The 23110-nt window shown below is 41.4% G+C and overlaps 2 protein-coding genes across 4 annotated transcripts in view; both read right to left on the bottom strand.

Moving 5' to 3' along the window:
- Positions 1 to 11867, bottom strand: part of TNPO3 (transportin 3) — a 68801-nt gene extending 56934 nt beyond the window's left edge. Inside the window, exons 1-4 of the mRNA XM_078596835.1 lie at positions 11517 to 11867; positions 5877 to 6077; positions 2829 to 2902; positions 1862 to 2018 (exon numbers count right to left, since the gene is read on the bottom strand). Coding sequence (XP_078452961.1) covers positions 1862 to 2018; positions 2829 to 2902; positions 5877 to 6077; positions 11517 to 11684 — 600 coding nt within the window. The 5' untranslated portion in view covers positions 11685 to 11867. The remainder of the gene's footprint in view (positions 1 to 1861; positions 2019 to 2828; positions 2903 to 5876; positions 6078 to 11516) is intronic.
- Positions 11868 to 14385: 2518 nt separating this feature from the next.
- Positions 14386 to 23110, bottom strand: part of LOC144720251 (carnitine O-palmitoyltransferase 1, liver isoform-like) — a 42057-nt gene continuing 33332 nt past the window's right edge. For all 3 annotated transcript variants that reach the window (XM_078596832.1, XM_078596833.1, XM_078596834.1), the window contains exons 15-19: positions 22198 to 22332; positions 20321 to 20473; positions 19739 to 19852; positions 19077 to 19169; positions 14386 to 18382 (exon numbers count right to left, since the gene is read on the bottom strand). In XM_078596832.1, the coding sequence (XP_078452958.1) occupies positions 18299 to 18382; positions 19077 to 19169; positions 19739 to 19852; positions 20321 to 20473; positions 22198 to 22332 (579 nt within the window). In that variant the 3' untranslated portion in view covers positions 14386 to 18298. The remainder of the gene's footprint in view (positions 18383 to 19076; positions 19170 to 19738; positions 19853 to 20320; positions 20474 to 22197; positions 22333 to 23110) is intronic.

Genomic DNA, 23110 nt, shown 5'->3' with positions numbered 1-23110 from the left:
CATGAGCCACTGCGCCCTACTCGCATTTCACGCCACGCTGCTCACCGTTTCAGATCGCACAGCTCCCACTGGTGGCCATGCTGAGAGCGCAGAAAGAACATTTCGTTTGAATGTCCGAATCCAATCCACACACACTTTTGTGGCCTCTGTGTCGCGTGTTCAAGCCTCTCTGTAGTGTCAGCATTGAAGCCATGCAACTGAATTGTTTATTAAGCCTCTCTCCCCTTTGCAATCAGAATTCTCACATTATGCTTTTTTCTAACAATTTCGCACCTTAAGTGGGAACATTTATTTTGCGAATTTCACAGATAAATTAAGTGCTTTCATTTGCCAGCAGTGTTGGTTCATGCCAACTGCCACACTTGACGGGAATTATATTTTGAGAATGTAACATGAAAGAGCAATTCTGAGCTATCCTGCTTCTAAGAAAAAAAATACCGAGGCATATAAACATCTGGAAGGAAGAGAGGACTTTAGTTTATGCTCTTCTTCAATAGCAGAGCACTCTCAGGGACCATACAGGATTGCCAACTTTGGCATGCTGCACAGTCATCATTCAGCAAGTTTTTTTTATAATATAATTAATAATCTTGGTTCTTTCGGTAAAGTCACGTAGAAGGGACAGACCTGGTCTTCACCTGAGGACGGCTGCTTGCGTTGTGGCCGAAACGTCGTGAGAATTATTTTATTATGTTTTATTTGTATTATTTTATTATTTCCCTTCTACGTGACTTACCCGAAAGAACCAAGAAGATGAACCACTGCAGTCACGAAAGCTTTAAATCGAAATATAATTCATATTTCCCAACATAACTCTCAAACTTTGCCCTCACAAGAACATTATGAACAAACCAAAAAATACTTGTCTTAATGAACAATAGACAAACCTCCCTGTATAATGGGAGTCAGGTCACCGGGTGGATGAACGCAATAAAGATAGCCGTAGTAAACGCCCAGGGTTAACGTACACAGGGGAGGTGGCAATGAGGTTAAAAGGTCAGAATGCCGAGCTGGCACCGCTAAAACTACTGGGTACGAACCTATACAGCCGCTTGTTATGACCCCGAGTTCTCAAGTATAGTAAATGTATGATCTCAACCTTGTTAGCAATGACTGCATACTTACAAAAATATTTAATTTGGTTAAGCACTTCATATTGCTTTGAGAATTACAAAATATTGGTTTGTTGTGCGATGAACATTGCTGTCGGTGGCAATGCAGGTAGGAAAGTGCTGCCATCTACTGGACCAGACATCACTTGAAGGGATCTCAAGAGGTAGTTGTGTTATATCGACTTCCGTGAGCTGTTCTCTAACATGAAGGGCAGTATAATACTCTGCGAGAGATCCGAATTGAATCGTCGTCGTATAACATAAATCCAATAGCACAATCAGAACAAAATTGGGGAAAAGTTTAAAGGTCCAGCTCTGTTTTGCTCACACCACGACTGATGGAAGGGCCTCCCACTAGATAAATTTCAGAGTCATTCTGGAGAGTAATTGGCCAACTCTTCACACTAGTTAGTCAACCTGCCGATCAAACAACCGTGACGTCCCTAGTTATACTGCTGGGTGGACAGAGTTGGGGCGATTTATTTTAACTGCCATGCCAGAATAACTTAGCCAGCTATCTCTAGATTGCAAGTCCAGTGTGGTAACCATTACGCCAGAGGTCGCAACCGGGTACCCGATACCCGTACCCTACCCGATACCCGGCTACCCGTACCCGGCCGGGTACGGGTACGGGTACCCGTTTGTGACCCTGGTGCGGCCGGGTACGGGTAAGGAATCAAAACCCGTTTGCGACCTCTGCATTCCGCCCCGGATAAATACATAAAAAATGAAGTAGGAGGGTCCCTCACCAGCAAGGTGACCACCACAGCCGAATGGTAGGCCAGCTCCTCGATGATCTCCGTGCGGCGATTGGCACCGATGCGCAGTGAACGGCTGTGCACCTCCTCGGGCAGCACGGTCAGGATCTCCAGCAGGAAGGGCAGCGACGACACATCGTTGCCGTACCTGGCTCAGCCATAAACACAAGTGGGTGACAGCAACTACATGAGCTGCGCGCACACACACACACACGAACGGCCTTTGCGTCGATTCACCGCTGGATGAGGGTCTCTCCAAGCCGTGGTTGTCTTTGGTTTTGTCTGGTCATTCTTCACAACGCTGGTAAGTGTGGGGTGGTGAAGTTAGGCAGTGTTGTGCAATGGGTTTTGCTGCACTGCCCTCTACTGACAACATAGGGGACAAACAAACCTAATGTCCCTTTTTAGTTTTGGAGATTGTAAAGGCAATGCTGTTAACAAGGACCTATAAAAAACAACAAGGCATGTGACTAGATGGCATGGCTAACACCATTCAGAGCCAATTTTGGCTCCCCCATGCTGATGTTAACGAACTGACTAGAAACTATTTTAAGGATCAGCCTATCTCGGTGAATCTCAGGACAGGTTGGAACACCATATGATACTGATGTATCAGTAGATAACTGAATCAAGCCAGGTGAGATCGTCGCCAAGTGCACAACCTCTGCACCAATGCTTGCCAAACGCCCACATGCCATAGACTGGTGTTTAATGTAGTGAAGACCAACGTCATAAAATGTACATGCTGAGAAAGTATCTTAATTACATTATAAACTTTCAATTAATATACGAGTGTTAAGAATCAGCGTGATTTGATGACTTGAGCATGGGATTGCTGTATAAGCAATTTCTGGGTTAAATCACCACTATTTCACAATCATTATATTTTTACTTATGTAACTTCCCATGCTTTTGCATTTCGCAAACCACACTTGTGTCATCTTGGCTCCAAACTTACTTTTCTATAAGGGTCTGCACGCAGCCCTTCCAAGTTGCCATCTGCAGGGCCAGGTCCGCTATCGCCAGTGCCAGCTGGGGATTAAAACAAACAAAAGTTCCATGAGGACAACCACACAAAACATTACAACACAATCCGCAGACTCTGGCAAAAAAGCATGTGTTACACTGGAACACAATCGTGGAAGTCCACAGAATTCTGAAATCATGTTCAAGGATTAGAGTATTTTTTGATGTTTTTGTTACGCCTCGTGTATTGAAGTTAAGCAGGTACTTCAAGCAGTAAAAAAATGCCCTCTTCTGGAATAAGTTCTGTGAATAGACAAACACAACTGGCACAATATGATGGGCAATGTAACTGGAAACAAAACTTTAAAAACTGAGGTTATGACATATTACTTAATGAATAATGAAAAATGTTGCTGACCTTTTGTTCACCGATGTTCATAACATAAAACTCTTTTCATCATGCAACCGTTAACAAAAATACACACTATGTCATCATAAACAGTACCTATGCAAAATTTATATTTAAACTTCTTAAGCTAAATGCTGTTCCACATTTAAAACAGCAAAACTTTTCACAGGCAAACATGTACCCCATACCAGTTCAATAGCCGTAATCATTGGAATTCACAAACATTTTCATGGACATTAATGTAATCCATAATTTATGCTGTTAAGTAAGGCCATTCTCTCCACATTTCACTGTCTGCTGTAAGGAAGAGATTGTGCATTGAGTTTGAAATGACTCGACTTTTTCTTCAAATAATACAATGCAAACCTCACCAACGACAAACATTACAAGATTTAAAAAACAGTCCATGATATTATCTTTTAAGTGCTGTGTTCTCAGGTTGTCTTGATGAAGGGAGCTATGTATATTCTAACACTACGGACATATTTAAGTGACAGCTGATGCCATTAGTTTTCATGCAAAAAAACTTTCATCCTAATTACCGTATGCGTTACATGTGATTAACATATGTACAGTCATCGGTTTACATTTTCTTTTTAAGCTACACTTTTTCCAGTACTTTGTCTGCTATGGCGTTTCTCTTTAAAAGGAAATGCAATGTTTAGAACTCCTTCAGCTGGGTAACACTAATACTTACCATGAAATTTCTGCACAGATTAAACATTAAATTCCGCTGAACAAAATTACGTAAAGAGCTCAATATGCACAAACTTAACGTTTAAGAGAATACATCATGTATATAGATTGTTTAGAATTAAGCCTTAATAACCTAAGACTTCTGTTAATCCGCTGCTCGATAAACATAACCTCTCCCAGTGTCAGTCATGGGAGTCGTTTTACAATACTTCACCACGCTGGTCAACGAAGCATCAATAGTGCAGCCTAGGATGTTAGTCAAATCCAAGAATCAAACTAAGGTCGCATGAATCATGTTGCAGTGCGCTAACCACTGCACCACCACTCTCCCAAGCCCAAGTATAATAAGAGATATATGCAGAAGCTGGGTGATGGAATGTTTTTCCACATAGCTGTGGCAGTGGAAAGGATTACTAAAGTAAGCAGTGGAAGATTGAGGATGCAATGTTGGCTGAAGCAGAAACAGCAGGAAGAAAATCCAGCAAAATTAGCTCAGAACTCTTAATTGCAAGAAAATGAAGAATCTTTAAGATTATAAAAAAAAATATTATAAGCAGTTATATCCCACGTGATGTTCATTTGATCATCTAACTAGCTAGCGTCCAGGACCACTGTGGTATCATTTTCAGAACACATAAAATTGCATGATCCGATATTAGGAAGCCACTGGAGCTATGCACTTTAAATTTAGACTGAAATCTCCTTTCTTGAGAACTGCTTCTTGTGTGTAGTTTGTTGTCCTTCCCCCACACCTCCGATTAACACGGTTGGCTAAGTATGGTGCAAAAGACGTTCAATATACATACATAAGCCATATTTGCGGGGCAGTGATGGCAAGTGAAGGTGAATGGATCACATGTCACAAAACTGACTTCCCATGGGCATCGAGGTTGCCATTGCCTGACTCGCGAGGAAATGACAGGGCAGAAAATGTGGACTAATCTCCATTTGTTCCATCTGTATGGGATAGCGTGTTGCCACTACATATGAACTTTATCTGGGTGCTCCGTTTGCTCCCACACATAAACAATCATTAAATGGCTGATACAACCTCATCATACAGGAGATCAGAGTGGTATTTGGCACCGACTCTCCCTGGCTGCCTTTCCCGCTATGCTGTCATTCTCTCTCCAACAGCGAGTGAATGCTCTGCAGGACACATTGAAAATTGAAATTATCAATTGCGACATCAGTGTTCCACACCTTTGTATTTTTTTTTAAACGTCTTATGGCTTTGCTGTACTTCTTATATGAATAAAAAAATATTACTTAAAAGTTCAAGTGTAGTTAACTCTGAGACAAGCATGTCTTTATAATGCTTACATTCTGTCGTGTTTATAATGCACATGATGCATTTTGAATGATAGTGGAATATAATTGTCATTGTGTCAATTATTCTGAAAACAATTTTGCTTTGCACTCATTTTATGTATAATAGCTATTATTTACAACTTTATTTATAGAGCATTACATTTAATTAATATCTTGCAAAAGTTTCCAAAAAATAAAATTAATGCTTATCACTATATTTTGAAAAATGGACAATGGAATTACTGTGGATATTATTTTATATATTAGTTTGATCATATTGCTGCAACCTTATTAATGAGAGAGATTCAGAGGCATCGCTGATGGGAAGTTGTTTCACATAGTTGGTGCAGGAGTAAGGAAAATCAAAAGTAAGCAACTGAAGATTGAAGTGGTAGTTGTCGTTGAAGATCAGGAAAAAAAAAACAGAAGGTATTTAACCCAGAATATCTAATAGCAAGGTAATGAACCAAAAATAGAATAAATGGTAACATCACGCATGACGTGCATTAGACCCTCTAATTGGCTAGTGATTGGCTAGTGACCGAAGCCACAAACACAACTGCCCTCGGTAGGAAACTAAACTTTTACAGCAAACTGTGGTCTGGACAAGGCAACTGGGGCCACCTGGGTGACGATGACGGGTGACACGTCCTTGAGCGTCTCGATGTGCGTCAGAAGGGAGTCGCGCAGGGAGGCATGCGTGTCAGCTGGCAGCTCAAAGAAGGCGAACTGAATCTTCATCTTCATGGTCTGCGCCGCAAAGTAGCAAGACTCCACGTCCCGTCGCATCTGCAGCAGCTGATCCGAGATCTCCCACGCGAACATCTGCACGTGTGTGGCAAAGGGAGGGGGGGAGCGATAGAGGCATGATAAAACCACTGCTGGATAAAGGACTCCCCCACACCATTGCTCTCACCATACTGCAATGTGATCATCACGATCAGAGTACACTCCTGAACAAGGGACTCGCCATGCCCTGTTGGTATTATTAGCCCATATTACACAAATATGTTCAGTGCAGATTGCTGAAGACGGCGAATGTAATTGTGGTAGAACAGAAGTACAGTGCAGGTGGCATAAATATGGAGCCATAGCAATACAATGAAATGCATATGTACTGCTCTCTGCTGCCCACACTGATGTCCAAGGGGGCCTATAACAGTTTACCCATGCGGTCACCTATCCAATCACGATCCAGGCAAAGCCTGCTTGGCTTCTCAATATCTAATGAGGTTAGGCACATTCCAGGTGATTTGGTACTAGGCACGGCCAGCTCCAACCATATGTGCAAGCACTTTGCCGGCTGAAAAATCTATTTTCACGTTGGGTTATTGTGCTTACATTACCGATATTTAGCTATATTATTAATAAACAAGCACTGCAAAACTTAGTGAACCTGGCCAAAACAAGAGATTATATTTTATGTGCCTTAGGTTCTCGTCTTATCCACCCAGTTTTTTTCTTGAAGTGTGGCTTGATCAGACGGATTTGAACAAGGAATGGATCCAAATATTAATTTAGTTCGGAACTTTTGTCTTGGAGCAGTTTTTTTTATTTTAAAAAGTGGCCTAAGACAAATGCAGGGTATGATGAAACCCAGCAGCTGCTTATGAACCCACTAATTTACACAAAATACCTGATACCAATGCCAACTCCTAGCGATTAGTGATAACATAAATTAAGCTTCAGCATATATGATATGCCAGCCCACTCATCTCGATCAAACCACGCTTGACGCAAACAAAAATCTGCCAAAAATATTCCTGCATCACCGAGTCACATATTTGACCAGAAAATTAACCACTTCTCTAGACGGAATCGATCGCATAAGGCACAAATATACAGCAGTACTTGTAGACTTCATACAATCTGCATTACAATGGCGCACACAGCAAATTTTCAAAGTTCAGCCATCAGACACATGGGAATTCTATTGGAAAATGGACAGCCTACAAAACACTACCTTGCACTTCTTGCCAATGGGTATACTGGTGTAAGCGTAAAATCCATAAATAATGGTCCACACCACAGCAAGTACATTTAACACACTGCAGTGAATGTTAAAAATGGCAGTCAACAAGGGCTACTGCGCATTATTTTGCATCATCCCATAATCATAATCGCACATTGGCAATGCATGGCCATCTGTTCACACTGTCAAAGGCCACATTTGGACAATGAGCATTCACAACTCCACCTCATAATTACAGTCCTCTATCAATCCACTGCTGGATGAAGGCCTTCCCATGCCGGGTCAGTCATGGGAGTTGTTTGACAATAGTTCAATTAGTTGGTCGATGTGGATTGGTGTAGAGGAAATCATATCAGTGATGCTACATTTTAATTAAAATTAATAAAAAAAAGGCATATTAACCAGCATCTGGCAAATACTCAGCGAACACTGAAATATTAGTGCATTTTCCATCAGCGAAGAGATAACTCCATACAAATACTATATACCGGTTAAAGTTAATGGCGAAAGTTAGGGTTTCTGTTTGAGGATAGATTTAGGGCTGAACTAGATTTAAGGCTTGGATTGGGGCAATGTTCAGGTCAATGATACAATCAGGAGCCACCAATTGGGTAAAGCTATAGTATTGCCAAGGCATTGTGGGAAATTAATGTAAGCCATTGCTTTGGAGGCAAGGTTTAGCGAATCACACAGATTTGTAAAATTCCCAAACCCATAGGGCTGCGAGGTGGCCTGAATATGGCATAGAAACTCATAAGGTCTGTCAACCCATCTCCGCAAATATTTGAGCATCATCACCTCTGGGTACTCTTGGTTTCCTCCCTGCATGCAAAATGGACCTTAAAACACCTCAAGTGGCCTTCCCTGCTTTAATAGTTAAAAATGCTAGGGATGTTCTACAGCAGTAAAGGGATTCAACAGCCCAATGGAAGATGCACTTATTTGGACTATGGTAGATTTCACCAGAGCAAAATTATCGAAACAACCCTCATGAGATATGCTCAAATAAACTGTTGGAGACAAACTGATTTCATTGCTCCATTTGTTAGTCTTGACCATTGGCCATCATCCTTTCTGGTGACCTGTCCTGCGTCAAAGCCCAATTACATTTCTTAACAGTCGATATGAATTTTACATGTGTTCTCAAATCCATGTCCCTCTTTTGTCTCTCAATGTGATTCCAAGCAACCACCTATCCATACCTCTTTACAGACTATTGAGCGTTTATTCAACTCCCGTAGTCAATGTCCATGTTTATAATACATAGGGTATTGCAGGTGCGAAATGCAATTATGAGAAACGTTATTCTTGAGGTACAATGATAAGTTTCATGAAATTCAGATTCCCAACAGCACCCTAACCTGCTCTTGTCCACCTCTATTTCATTATTTATACTAGTTCACCTTCATGAACTGCCATAGTTAAACACACTCCGTTGTCTGGTTTGTCAATGCATTTTAGTGTAACAATTAGATGGTGTGAAAAGTAGGTATATGTGACTGGATGTTTATCATTGGGGTTGCAGTCAACTACTTTGCAGGACAAAACAGCACATTTACTTCCTTTAAATATTTCACTCAAGCATTATTTTACAAATACAGGTACTTTTTTATATATAAAATGCATTATAGGAACATTTATGGAATTTGTTTTATATTATCATAATAATCGACATCATCAGTCATGGTCTATCCACTAGTGAATTAAGCCATAATGTTGTGATCTTTCATGGCCCAAAGAAGCCACAATCCCTCTCTCTTCTATTCTGTGTCCACAGTGGTCAAGCTCTCAGGTACATTCCTGAGTTTGGCTGCCATTCCATCACCAGTCTTGCCCATCGGCTATCATTCTTTGCAGGCAGTATCCTGCCCAAGCACACTTATTTTGTCAAGTTAATAGGATTCTGATTTTAGTGCCTGAACCATACGCTCCTCTTCCTCTGTTTAAATTCCTGAAATGCATATCGAGTGTAGATGCTTCTTTTCATATCACTGCAGAAATTTCTCCAACACTCCCTTTCATTAGAAACCCAGTGTATAATGTGTAGTATGTACGACAGCTATGGGCACAAGTCAATAAAATAAATTTGAACGCATGAGTCCGACATCGAAAAGGCACATGTGGAGCAAAGGAGTGAAATTGTCTCAGCCAGCCCTTATTTTACAAAATGTACCAAGACGGTGGTCTGAGACTTTTCTCCACGAGTTTGGTGCTGCCCAAATAAGAAAACGTTAAAGTGACTTTCAGGAACACCAATGTAGCTATATACCGTAGTAGCATCACTGCAATGGTGTGCACTGAAGAGTATGGTAAAGATTTGTTTCTTGGGTTGTTTGCCACTGGTGTGAATGCATCATGGATATGAATTATGCGTTCAAGCAAGCGCATGCGAATGCGTGTCAATGTACAGAGGATATTAATATACGTGAAACCGACTGTAAATCAGAAGTGCTCGCTTACGGCACTTGCCCCAACAGTCTGTTAATGGATATACGGGGGACCTTTGTCTTTGTAAATCAATGTATTTACGTGAAAGCAAGTTAATGTTATTTATGTCTTTGAATGCACAGCCTATGAAAGTCTGTACATGGAAACGTATCAATGTACTGTATATACAAGTATATTCATGTATAGTATCAACATCACCAGTCATTCTCTACCCCCACTGGTGGATAACCGCGTCCCCGTGCCAACCATCTATGACGATCCTGCGATGCAACAATTAATCTCGCATCAGCACACGAGCCAATTCCATCACTCCATCTCTGAGACACGTTCCTCCTTTGGCTGTCAGTCCACTGTTAGTCTCGACCACAGGCGATGATCCCTTCTAGCGATGTGTCCTGCTCATGCCCAATAATTGATCTTTATAAAGTCTATGTTCTCTGATCCATGTATTCCATTTGCTGTACTTAAACGTAATTCCAAGCACGTGCACTTTTCAACATTTGTTCGATTTACTTCAATGTCCACGTTTCTGATGAGTCACAACAGGCAACGATACACAGATTTGTTTTACTTCTTTACACATGTTCGTACTTTATTGTCTTTAAGTTTAGTTTTGCTAAAAGTTACTCCAGTCTGCACTGCCTCATCACTCTTCAATTATGTTTATCCTCGTCCACCTTCAAGAACAATCCCAGCGGTTTCCATTTGTATCCCTCCAACAAATATCTTCATCTGGTGGAATTACAGGTGACCTTTGTTTTGCTCATATCCGTCACTTTGCCATCGTTTTCATTAAGTACCTATAAAATTCCCTGTGCTTTCTTTGCACTGGTTTCATGGCCATGTCGTCGGCAAACACAAGATGTTATAACGCATTTGATGCTGACCCGCCCTTTGACATCTGTGAAGAGCTTCATAGCCCATCAGTGCTCCAGTCTATAAATTCTGAACATGACTGATGTACAATAGACTAAAGTATATTCTGTTGTACGACAGGATATCAATGTACTCTCTATAAAAGCATATTTTATGTATCGTGCTTACTGTAAATGCATATGAATATATCAGTGTACTTGTGATTGTAAAGAAAAACATTATTTCCATACATAAATGTATGAATATAATGAACATAACGTGATATTAATAGCATATACATATCTTAAGTACAGAAAAGTATCGATACAAATGTACACTTTGCGACACGTTTAACTTACGCGATATGACCGACAAAAACGTTTTCAAATATGTACTGTATACATTAAGTTAACATCATATGCTAGACATCAGAGTATTTATATACACGGACAACGGACTGCCTTTCAATGAATGATTCTCAATTTAAACATTAAAACATTAAAACAAACCACAGGCCTTGTAAATCCGCTGGTGAGAGTTAAGGCCCTACCCACGCAGCGTCTCGCATGGGGGCTTGTTTGACCATACTTCACCACGCTGGTCAATGCGAGTTCAAGGGTGTGGACACCCAGGACCAGTTCAGACATCACTCATTACTGATATTAGCGATGGTTTAGAATCTAAATCAGTTCACCGGGTAAATAGCGCAGTGCGCTAACCACGTCGCTACCGCTCTACCGAAACGCACGCAAACCGCGTATACATCACAAACAAACGCACGCTTAAGACAAGACGCCACGTAAAACAAGCACATAATCATACACCTCAAGACACGCACGACACAAACCACACCAATGACGAAAACAACGCGCGGGCCAAAGAGGATAAGGAGGAGGAGGTGGAGCACGCGGCCGCGGTAGGCCAAAGCCTGCGCCCTCTCCTGGACGCGCCGCGGGCCGAGAGAGGGGGGAGGGGGAGGGGACACGCACCGATCGCTGAAACTCTCCGAGCCAAACGGAGGCGCGTTCCTTGCCCGCGGGCTCGGGGTCGTGGTACAGCGCCTGTATGGCCTGGTACACCACGTCGATCGACGGCTTCCCGCCTCCCGCCGCTCCTACTGTGGCGGCAGCGGCGGCGGCAGCGGCGGCGGCGTCCATTGTGACTGTACGGGGTGCGAGTTAACGCGGTGGCGTGGTGGAGGGAGGGGGGTGTGGACGGATGGAGACGGAGCGCGGCCCGGGCGCGGTGGTGCGGAGGGGGTCGGACGGTGGAGGAGGAGGAGGAGAAGAAGCCGCCAATGCCGGTGACCAACCCCCCTCCACTCTGCGCGCCCTCCAAACTGGGCTCGTTGAAGCCGATTCAGGCGGCCATCTTACGTGGGGACGCCCGCACGAGTTGCATTGAATTAGCGTGTCACGTGCGCGGTGAGGGAGGGAGGGGGAGGGGTGGTGCCGTTGGTTGGCCGCACGCGGTTCGAGTTCTCGCCCTTTACCAATATGGCTGTCCGTTGCGTGACGGGTCTGTGACGTCGCTGCAACGGCTCACACACCGGCGGCCATATTTAGAAAGGTGTCAAGATCCCTCCCCCCCCAACGGCTCCCTCACTGTGGGAGCCATCTTGGAGCGGGGTAAGGGCGGCTGGGAGAGGAACACCCCCCCCCCGTCCAAGATGGTCGCCGGCGCGTGAGCCGTTGGAGTGACGTCACAAAGGCGGAGTTAAGATTTCCATATTTCAACCACCCATGATTAAACTGGCTTCTGAAATGCAGCGTTGTTGGTCGTGATATGCACAGAAAAATATGTATATTCACCAGCTCTGATAATGCAGGTTATACTCTTTGGTTCTTTCGGTAAAGTCACGTATAAAGAGAAAATAATAAATTAAATACTAGCATACGACGTTTCGATTGCAACACAAGCAATCGTCATCAGGTATAAATGAAATAAGAAACACAAATCTAGTATACTTAGAAATGTAATGTAATACAACAGAGAGTCGGATAACAACAGTCAACACCCTACCTGGTTGATTACGTTCTTCCTGAGAATGCTACATTTGAGAGATAAAACACAGAACCAGAGACATATAGACAGACATATAAGTAGAGACAGATATCACAGAGATACATAGAGAGAGATGTACATAGGTACACAGAGAAACCACGTCTGTGCCGAGGCCTTAAATAGAGAGGGGGCGGAGAGAGGGAGGGGTTAGAGAAATTAGCATGTCAATGAGTGGCACGCTGCAGAAGCTTGGAAAAATGAGGAGACAGGGAAAGACACACTGAATTAAATAACCTAGCAAAATTTTCGAAATGTTATGTAATGCAACACAGAGAGTCGGTCAACACACAATTAACGCATAGACTGGTTGATTACGTTTTTTCAAAGATTGCTAAGTTAGAAGTTAAGTGTGAAATTTTAAAGAGAGACAAGACGCAAACACGAAGAACAGACAAAAGCAGAGGGAGAGGGACAACAGCCGAGACACACTTTCTGCAGCGTGCCACTCATTGACATGCTAATTTCTCTAACCCCTCCCTCTCTCTCCGCCCCCTCTCTCTATTTAAGGCCTCGACACAGAGGCGTGGTTTCTCTGTGTGTCTATGTATCTCTGTGATATGTCTCTACTTATATGTCTGTCTATATGTCTCTGGTCCTGTGTTTTATCTCTCTCTCAAATTTAGCATTTTCAGGAAGAACGTAATCAACCAGGTTGGGTGTTGACTGTTATGTTATCCGACTCTCTGTTGTATTACATTACATTTCTAAGTTTACTAGATTTGTGTTTCTATTTCATTTATACCTGATGATGACTGCTTGTGTTGCAATCGAAACGTCGTATGCTAGTATTTAATTTATTTTCTCTTTATACGTGACTTTACCGAAATAACCAAAGAGTAATTCCTGCAGTCACGAAAGCTCCAAATTAAGAATGAAGGTTATGATTGACATCGAATTAACTTTTTCAGGGAATATTAAAGTCTGCCCTTCATGTGGATACAGAGGTCTATTGATGGGACCACAAGTACTTTTATAACATCTTCCTCATACAATTTATGACAAGGTGGACAACTGCTTGTTTTACAATTTTTAAAGTGCATGAAATATCAATGCCGACACTAAAACTACCTCACAAGCATCAAATGCTTAAAAAAATTAACCCGTAAAAACAAAGTTTTTCACTATAAATCCTTTATATGCATGGCATCGGTTTTATTTTATTATTCATTTCTGTTTTTCTTGAGTAAGAGTTTCATTTTTATCACGTTGGTATTTTAAATTAAATATGAATTTTTTTTTCCTAAAAAGTGGAAAATTTTGGAAAATGTTTTTCACGAAAATAAATTGTCACGCACAACGAGCCTGTGTGCAAAATGTCAGCTCGATTGGATCACGGGAAGTGGGTTAAAAAACGACCGAAAGATTTGCACGGTCGTAAGCGTGCAAGCAAGCAAGCGAAATTAATATAAAGGATTTAACAAGTAAACCCGTAAAAACAAAGTTTTTCACTATAAATCCTTTATATGCGTGGCGGCTAGAGTCCTCTCGTCCTCTGGCTTGAGATGGCTGCCACCTATGGGTCAGATGATTGCATTGCACCATTAAGCAATTGGTAATTAAATATATTTTTGTCCTAAAAAGTATAAAATTTTGGGAAAAAATTTCACGAACATTAATTGTCACGCACAACGAGTCTGTGTACAAAATGTCAGCTCGATTGGATCACGGGAAGTGGGTTAAAAAACGACCGAAAGATTTTCACGGTCGTAAGCGTGCAAGCAAGCAAGTGAACTTGCTACCCTCAAAATTGTGTTCTCATTAAAGTTAATCTTAAATGACGAAAACAAGCACAACTTTCGTGATCACAAACACCATAAGTTTATTCCCAACATTGCTAAATAATGCCACAGTTCACAATTGCATTGATCAGACAGTTAAACAACACAAAACACCCCATGTGATGATCTCAGTAGCTTCAAGGAAGTAACCTATAACTTGAGGACAGGAAAGCACACAAGCCAAATATGATGTGTTCTATTATCATGTTTCTTTTATCAACAGCGTCACGTATGGTCAAACATCCCTCACAGCCAGAAAGTTGTAGGGGTGGCTCATGTTGCAGTGGGATGCTGATAAAATGGGCCGGGCACGATCTATTGTTACCTGCATCACAAAGCTTCAGCAGGAGGTATCAACTTTGAATTATCACTGCACAGGTAGTTGTGGTCCTGGCCCTAGGTTACAGTGCATGGTAAAGCATTGAATGGAAACACCAAAAGCACCAAACACCATTCTATTCCTCCACCTTAAAATTCACAAACATAGCATGAGTAGCATGAGTGGACTTAAAACGGGGCAACGCAGAAAGTGTGCAAAAAAAGAGTCCGGTTGCTTTAATATTACAACTAAATTGTGTTAAACACTAGAAAACTACTTTCAGTCGATGCGTTAATATTTCCGATGTTGAACCTTTTCTTAAGCAAGCACAATTCAATCTGATGTAATTTTGCTTAGAAATGGGATTTTAACTATGGGTGTCAACACAACTGTAAATAGTATTACAGGAATTAACCATTTACACATTTTATATTTACGCGGTATATTGACATGTTCATGTCCATCTCAGTGAATATGCGAGTCATGTTCAAGGAGACACACTGCTGTTAATGTTATCATCTATTACACCCTTGAGATTGGAATGAGGTGGCAGCATGGTATTTGCTGTCAAGACAAAATTTGAAAAATACCATAGAAATTGTGATAAAATTCCATGTAAATGTAGCATGGGAACCTAAATAAAATAAATCTATTGTACAAGCGAAAATATAAATCAAGCCATGGTCAAATCAGTCCGTATCTTCACTTGCATTGTTGTTTTCTTCTGTGCACATCTAACATTGTTCAAGATTACAGGATCTTCGAATCATGCAAGCCACGGGAATAACTCACTTTGCACACATTGCACGACTTTGCTTTAAGACAAAACACCCATCAGAAATCCAAGTCTTTGCATTGCTCTTGCATCACAATAACACACACATTTATATAACATCTAGGAATGGACACTACTCGTCGCTTGCATTGAACGGCTTTTCTTGTGCGTCGGCGATGTGAATAGCTCCAGCAAGGCATGTGTTAGCGAAGTTTAGTCTCTTAACTTACCAACATTCCACTTCAGGTGGAGCTAATTTAGTCCGTGCGATCATTCAGTAACTTCAAATAGCTTTAAGAGTAGCATGAATGGTAGTAAAGACAGACAGTACTCCCCCTCCTATATGACTTCTAACTAAATGCAATCGAATGGCTACATCTCAATGTGGCTCTCAGCGAAGTGTACATTTTCTTCATTGAAACTCTGCGTGCACTGGGAGAGATGTTTTGCCAAGTCAGCCAAACGATGACATTTAAAGTATAGCAATACAATTTATGATTTTATATGCCGAGTGTGTTTCATAAAAATGCAATTCTTTAGTGGGGAAAATGCATATGGGATTAGCATTGTTTACATCGAGTAAAATATTTAGTTCTTAAAACGTGGAAGTTTGTATAAGTTACATTTACTTTAGGTTCTCATCCAAATTTTACAATATGGTAACTGTGGAAGACCACAAAATTCAAACACCGCATTTTTTCGAAAACATTCCCTTTAAATTAAGTTTGTTGTTTTAAAACAGGACCACTGGGGAGTTCCTGGAAGCCTGATTCACATCAGTTTGCATCGTGTCTAAAATATAGGAGTGTGTCTCCAAATGTAAATCTTCAGGGCAATCATCGAAGTTTAAAAAGAGAAAATATAATGACCAACATGAGTACAAAACTATAAATGTATAAACATTAAATCTGTTGAGTCCGAAAGAGTTATTTATACATTTATAATAATCGCAGTATAACCCCAAGTTGAGTGACATTCTTTTGATGTTTAACAACAGAAGGCATCTATGAGATGACGCATTTGTATAGACACCCAAACAGTGTATATACACTTGAAATGAAAGTACTACAAAATAAAACATTTCCTGCTAAAATGTTCATGTTGCATTCACCAACAGGATGCTGGTATTATTACATTACCTGTATACAACAAAGTTTTGAAGCAATAAGAACACTTTACAATTATAAACGTCAACATTAAATTTGTTAAACATCCATAAAAAAGTATGCTTTACGTAACAAGTTAGCATTGCATACAACTGGATTTTCTTCCAATGAATGTTCAAACAAAACTTGCACACGGATGTTTATTATGCATGTCTATTTCCACTGGTGGTAAAGAAAAGATGCTACGTCATTATTGCGTTCCTATTGGATGTATATAGAAGTTATTTCGCACCATACGTAGCCAACTGTGCGGAACAAACCGTCTGCTGAAATTACATGCAACCCTCGCCTATCCACCCTGGAAAGGCAGCATTCAACCATATTCAGTCACAAGCTCCAGAAGCCTACAAGGAGAGGCTGGGAGTTTGCCGACAGATGGTATTGCAATACAAAAGGGGCCAATACTGCGATTAAAAACTGAAAGCCATCAGTGCTGGCAGAAACATTTCAAAATTGAAGCATTGACAGCAGAAACATTTGGGATAAGAATACACAAGTAGGATTATACATCATATGCCGAAATACTAAAAAATTGGCAAGTACATAGTAATTATGTGGTGGTGTAATTTTGTTTTGCACTAAAGTGCCACAACGACCATTACAAGCTGTGCTCTGTAACGCTCTTGCAACATTTCTAAACCCAGTTTCACAAAAGTACCAACTATCAAGCAGCTACACAATCACAGGACTATTGGGTGCATCCCGGGATGTGCATGATATAGACTGCATGCCGTTGGTGTTGATGATATGCAAAAAAAAAAGTCCCGAGTGTTTATTTGGAGACACCTCTCGACAATATGAAAATTACATTTTTATAGAACCATTGCATTTCCACCACACAGTCCAACAACCGGGCTAGAACCAGTGCCCGTATCGCTAAATATGTTCACGAGGGATGCGTGGACGCTAGAAGGCAATCACGATGTGCAAGGGTTTACCAAGTGCTGTTAGGTGCTCGCTAACAGCATTGCCCCAACAGCCTGTCAACAGTCTATCCGGGAGAGCTTTGTATTTGTAGCACAAACCTGTTGCCATCTAAATCGTCGCACCCTGTAGCCATGGTTGTGTATTTTGGCTCAATTTTTTACAAAAATACTAACTTGGTTCCATATGAAAAAAATCTATTTTGTAAACTTTTATTTAGCATTCTCAGCTTTAAAAGATACAGCATAACCAAAACCGAAGGCACAATGCGTTTTAATAAATGCATTGAACAAGCAGTGAATTAATTTAAAAAGATAAAATATTTTATAACATGAATAATGCCCACTTCCCCCACTGAAGCAAGAGAGAAGAACTCTATGCACTGTTAGTATAGTGAGTGTTGTATTATATGCTGATGTGGATAAATAAATGTACGTGTACATTTGTGTCATCACTGCTTAGATGCCCACCTGCTTAGATGGAACTTTACCGAAAACACATATATCGTTATTATGTACTGGCAATTCTACTTTAATGCCATATTAATGCCCAATGAATGTAACACTCCTCATCTCACCAGTAACCAGTCATGCCCACCTACGCTAAAGTTTTGGCATTCATTCTGTATTTGAGATATATTTAAGTTAAAAAAAAACTACAAAGTGGCCCTTCTCTGTGAGCACTGGGGATCTGCATGCTAACAAGGGGTGCATGTGGGTATGCAGCAGACAGGCTGCTCACACCCCTACTTAGACTTTAGCTCCGATTCGATCATGTCCTTCAATTCCTGGAGCACCTTGCGGATGTTCTGTCCGAACCGGCTCGAATCCTGTAACAAAAAACACACAAAGTCTGTTCCACAAATGCTCTCACAGTCCCTTATTCTCACAAGTAATAACTGCTTTAAGTGCCTGCACAAAGGCCAAGATCACCCATATGGTCATACAAACTGTTAGGGCGCCTTCTCTTTAGTGAGAACCTACCAAGGCTGATATGGCACAGAATGAGGTTGGACAGCACCACGCCAGAGATGATATGTACACTGTGCACGAGATACTCATTGAAGGCTGGCTAAATGTTGACCTCAAGGGAGGTCAAAAATATGTTCAGACATCACTTGCACCACCCACTCTTACCCTATTCTAATTCTGGGCCAAGTGCTCAACAATTATCTATTTATATAATTGGGATTTTTCCATGATTAAATGTAGGGTGTACGGTGTCATTAAAGAAATTACATTAGCAGGAATATTAATTCAGGAAAATTTATAAACAGGCTCAAGACCGAGAATATTTAAACCAGTCTTTAAAAAATATATATACAGTATATATACACACCAACTTCCCCCACCCCACCCACGATGCACATCCCGCTATTTTGTAAATAATTTTCAGATACGGTTGTATTTAGATGTGTTATAAATACAAAGTGGAGTTTAAATAGCATCAGTCAACACACATCCACAAGCAGCACATTGGCATGTAAGCAAAATCAATGCCATTTACATTCCTCAAATACTCACAGTTTCCTTGCAGGAGTTCTTGCTGGAGATGTGAAAGTTGATCATGTTTTCTCCAATGATGATGTAAGAGACACCATACCCATCATCAGCAACCTATATACAACATAAAATAACGTTAGTAAATCCATTACCACTGCATGCTGCTTTGCACAATACATGAAAGCACAACTGCTTCGAAATAATCGGTGGAAAAAAATGGGGAAACCAAACATTAACTGAAAAAATCACCACTTCTTTTTGAAGCACACTTTTATCACAAGCATTTTACCATTACCCATCTGACATTTAATAAAGGACATTTTACAAAGATTTGAAACTTGAAAAAGCAAGGACATCCAGAGAATCCTAATGTTAACCATCTTGATTAATCTACTCGCAAATTAATAAAGTGAAGACAACTTTTGAGTATAAACAGGATCATAGCTGGTAAGCAACGAGCATTCAAGGATGCCTCTTACCGCCACCATCTGCGACCGAACCAGTCCCTTGCCTCAAATTTTCCCCACCAATCATCTCTCTTTTCCCAAGTTCTTATCCCCCCTGCTCAATTCAAGAAACATTATAACTATTATCGATTACACCTTCAACAGTGCGCTTATTGCGTTCCGCTGAGCGTTTTGGGAACGCGCTCTGCAACCGCGATTTAAAAACATAAAACTTACAGGGCCAAATCCTCCACCGCACATGACGTAATCCGGCTTCTGGTTGGGGTCAAACATCTTGGTTTGCTGCAGTGGCGTTTGGCTTGTGGACAGACGCCAAGGCTCAGATAGGACCTGCAGCACATGTACACACACCATTACGAACGTGGTTTCTTTTATACGTCATCGTATTTCATTTAACTAATCCACTCTCGCACAAAGTTACATTTCCTCAAGACACCACCAACTTACGTTTTATTTTGAAACTGCCACTTTAACAATGCCTCCATGTCAGACACTGCGTGAACAAACTTTTAATGATAATTGGTTTTTTACCCTTCTATCTGGCAACAAAACTGACACCTTTTTTACAAGGAGTCATGTTTACATAGACCACAAAAAAGGTGTCAGTTTTGTTGCCAGATAGAAGGGTAAAAAAACAATTATCATATTTTTACTGGCAAATGAGGTTCCAATGGTGAAACGTTTAATGAACAAATAAATGGTGTCATCAAGTTTGCGCAACCTTATAAACAGAGCGATAAAAACAAGGCACAAAAGACTTGCTGGAAACAGTTCGTTCAACGTCCACAGGCATCGCACCTCCTTGAGGAAGGGCGACTCCAGGCCGAGGTAGCGCGACACGACGTAGAGGCAGAAGAGATGGCGGTCGATGCCCGCACCTGTCATGGCCAGCAGGTACATGCTCTGGTGCTTATCCATGGCGGTGCGGAACAGGGCCACCCGCTCCGCTGCCTGCACAACCACACAGTCCACCGGAAACACCATCACCAGTGTTGGCATTCAAATTTTTCTCACTGAATTTATCTCTGTTGTGCTCTCAGGTTACGCGGTGTGCGGTAGAAAGCAGGGGCCTTGTCAAGTTGCACGGTTAGCTACGTACGGTGCAAAAGAAGTTCAACAAACAACAAGCCCCATTCGCCACTAAGTGGCAGTGACGTCACCACGGCGCTTGTGCCAGGCTGTGTGTACTTTTAAGCCACGTGAAGTGTCGAACCCCCGCTGGCAGGAGGTCAAAGGACAAACTCAGGTGCCACGAGTTGACTGAATGAGATGACTACATAGAAACCACTGTCACCGTTGGAATTAATTATGAATGTGGCACAATCATACAATGATCATTTTCACAATATCTCCCTTAAGAGACTTCTGGTATCATTGGGCTCTTACCTAGTCATAAGCAAAAATAATATAGCAAGATATAAAAGAAGACATGCTTGGATAACACACTACAGCACCACTGACTCCAAAGTAGGATGAATAAACGTTTGTGTAAATACTGACCACTACGTAAATACCAGTCCCATTTCCATCCTAATGGTTTCATCATGGCACTAAACCTATATGTGGGTTTTGGTAAAAAAAAAAAGGGTTGTCAAAATCAAATATAGCACTTGTTTTTCTGCCCAATTTTGTACAATAACTTTAAATGATCAGTGCTTATTTTAAATACAAATGAGGTGATTTAGACAGCACTTAGTATAGAAAACAAAGATCACAATTCATCACAATAGCATGTAGAGTGCTGACATGCAAGCACACACAAGCTTTATTAAGTCCATGACAAATTCTGAGTGCTTTGGGGAATTGGTAATGATATACCACCAAGCTACTAAAATAAAAATAAAACACACTAACTTCATTGCTGCCCATGCCAAAATAGAAAGATGAGATCAGGCAGACACTTGGTTAATCACGCGACACTTTTTAAATCCTTTATATTAAGTTCACTTGCTTGCTTGCTTGCGACCATGCAAATCTTTCGGTCGTTTTTTAACCCACTTCCCGTGATCCAATCGAGCTGACATTTTGCACACAGACTCGTTGTGCGTGACAATTTATTTTCGTGAAAATTTTTGTTTCTCCAAAATTTTCAACATTTTAGGAATTTTTTAAAAATATTTAATTACCAATTGCTTAATGGTGACAGGCAATTATCTGACCCATAGGTGGCAGCCATCTCAAGCCAGAGGACGAGAGGACTCTAGCCGCCCGTTTCGAAGACCAATGTGGGCTGGGGGTTGTGGCCCATTGAACACGTACTGTAATTTATTTGCCACGCATAAAAAGGATTTATAGTGAAAAACTTTGTTTTTACGGGTTAATTTTTTTTAAACTTCGATTGGATGCTGTCTTAGCGGCATTGAATGAATTTGCTTGTAGGTGCGACTGCAATCACCAATCCCGAACCATGGATCACATTGCACATCACTGGCCACTTCGATAATTCACTGGCAGCATTTCAGATATTTACCAGGTTACTCCTGAAGTCATCCTATTTATTTACCAACCTCATCAGGAACATAAACATTGCCAATCAATTCCCCCACCTGACGAAAGAAGACAAAAACATGCAGCTGCTGTTTGAAAAAACTTTTGGTGGGCCATGGATGTCTTTGTTGTGGCATTGTGTGTGAACCTGCTGCAGCAGCAGCATGTGGGGAAAAAAAACAACTCACAGGGATGTTGGGGTCCTGCATGGAGTGAACAAATGCGCAGGCCTCGCTCGTGCAGGATCTGACGGTCTCCGTGCGGCCCTCCCTGAACAGCCGCGTCATAGACGCCTCGTACGTCAGGCAGAACTTTCCCATGTCCTGCGAGCAAACACGTGGGTTTTACTCAAAGCGACAATGTGTTGCGATTGGCGGTCGCTTAAAATGGTATCGTTCGAGTCAAAGGGATTCCCCTGCTCAAACGAGCGTTACGGCGGTGCTCATCTCCTGTTTATAGCCATCAGCGAGTGGTAAATATTTTATATTCCTATGGTGGGCAGCGAGTCTATCCATAGTATAGCCACTCTTGACATCATCAAAGTGGTTAATCACTTTATTGACCCCAAAGAGATGATGGGCCGAGTTAACCACCAACCAGAATTTGTACTCGCAGCCTTATATTTTATTGTAAGCCACCGAGACACCCTCCTAGCTTGGTCTAATAATGATAGAATCTGCAACGCTGTACTCGGCGCGCTTTGACACCATAACTTGATATCACTTGCACTGCAGCCACCACCGTAGATACCTAACGGACACATACAGCACTGGAAGTTAATCATTATATGGTTCACAATCCCAAGCAAGCAAACAGGCATCAGCGTCCAATGGGAGGTGCCGAATGTGTAATTATGGTCTCTCCGCCTATGTTGACGGTTTACCGTGTGGGTGAGATGCTAACTATCTCTCCTGGTATACAGGAGTTGGTGGGTTCCATCTCGCCCTGACGCCTCTACGTTTGGGGTTTGCATGTTCTCCTCAGTGGTCGTGTGGATTTTTCTCTGGGTCCTCCTGTTTCTCCCTCCACATTTAGAAACGTGCGTTTAAAAAGTATTTGCCTGCTCTCCATTTCCACGTAACAATACTCCTCGTTGTTGAG

The sequence above is a fragment of the Lampetra planeri genome, chromosome 8 (genome assembly GCF_965212315.1).
Source record: "Lampetra planeri chromosome 8, kcLamPlan1.2.h2, whole genome shotgun sequence".
Classification (NCBI taxonomy): Eukaryota; Metazoa; Chordata; class Hyperoartia; order Petromyzontiformes; family Petromyzontidae; genus Lampetra; species Lampetra planeri.
Note: the sequence above shows the minus strand (reverse complement) of the source record. Positions and strands in the feature narration are given on the sequence as shown.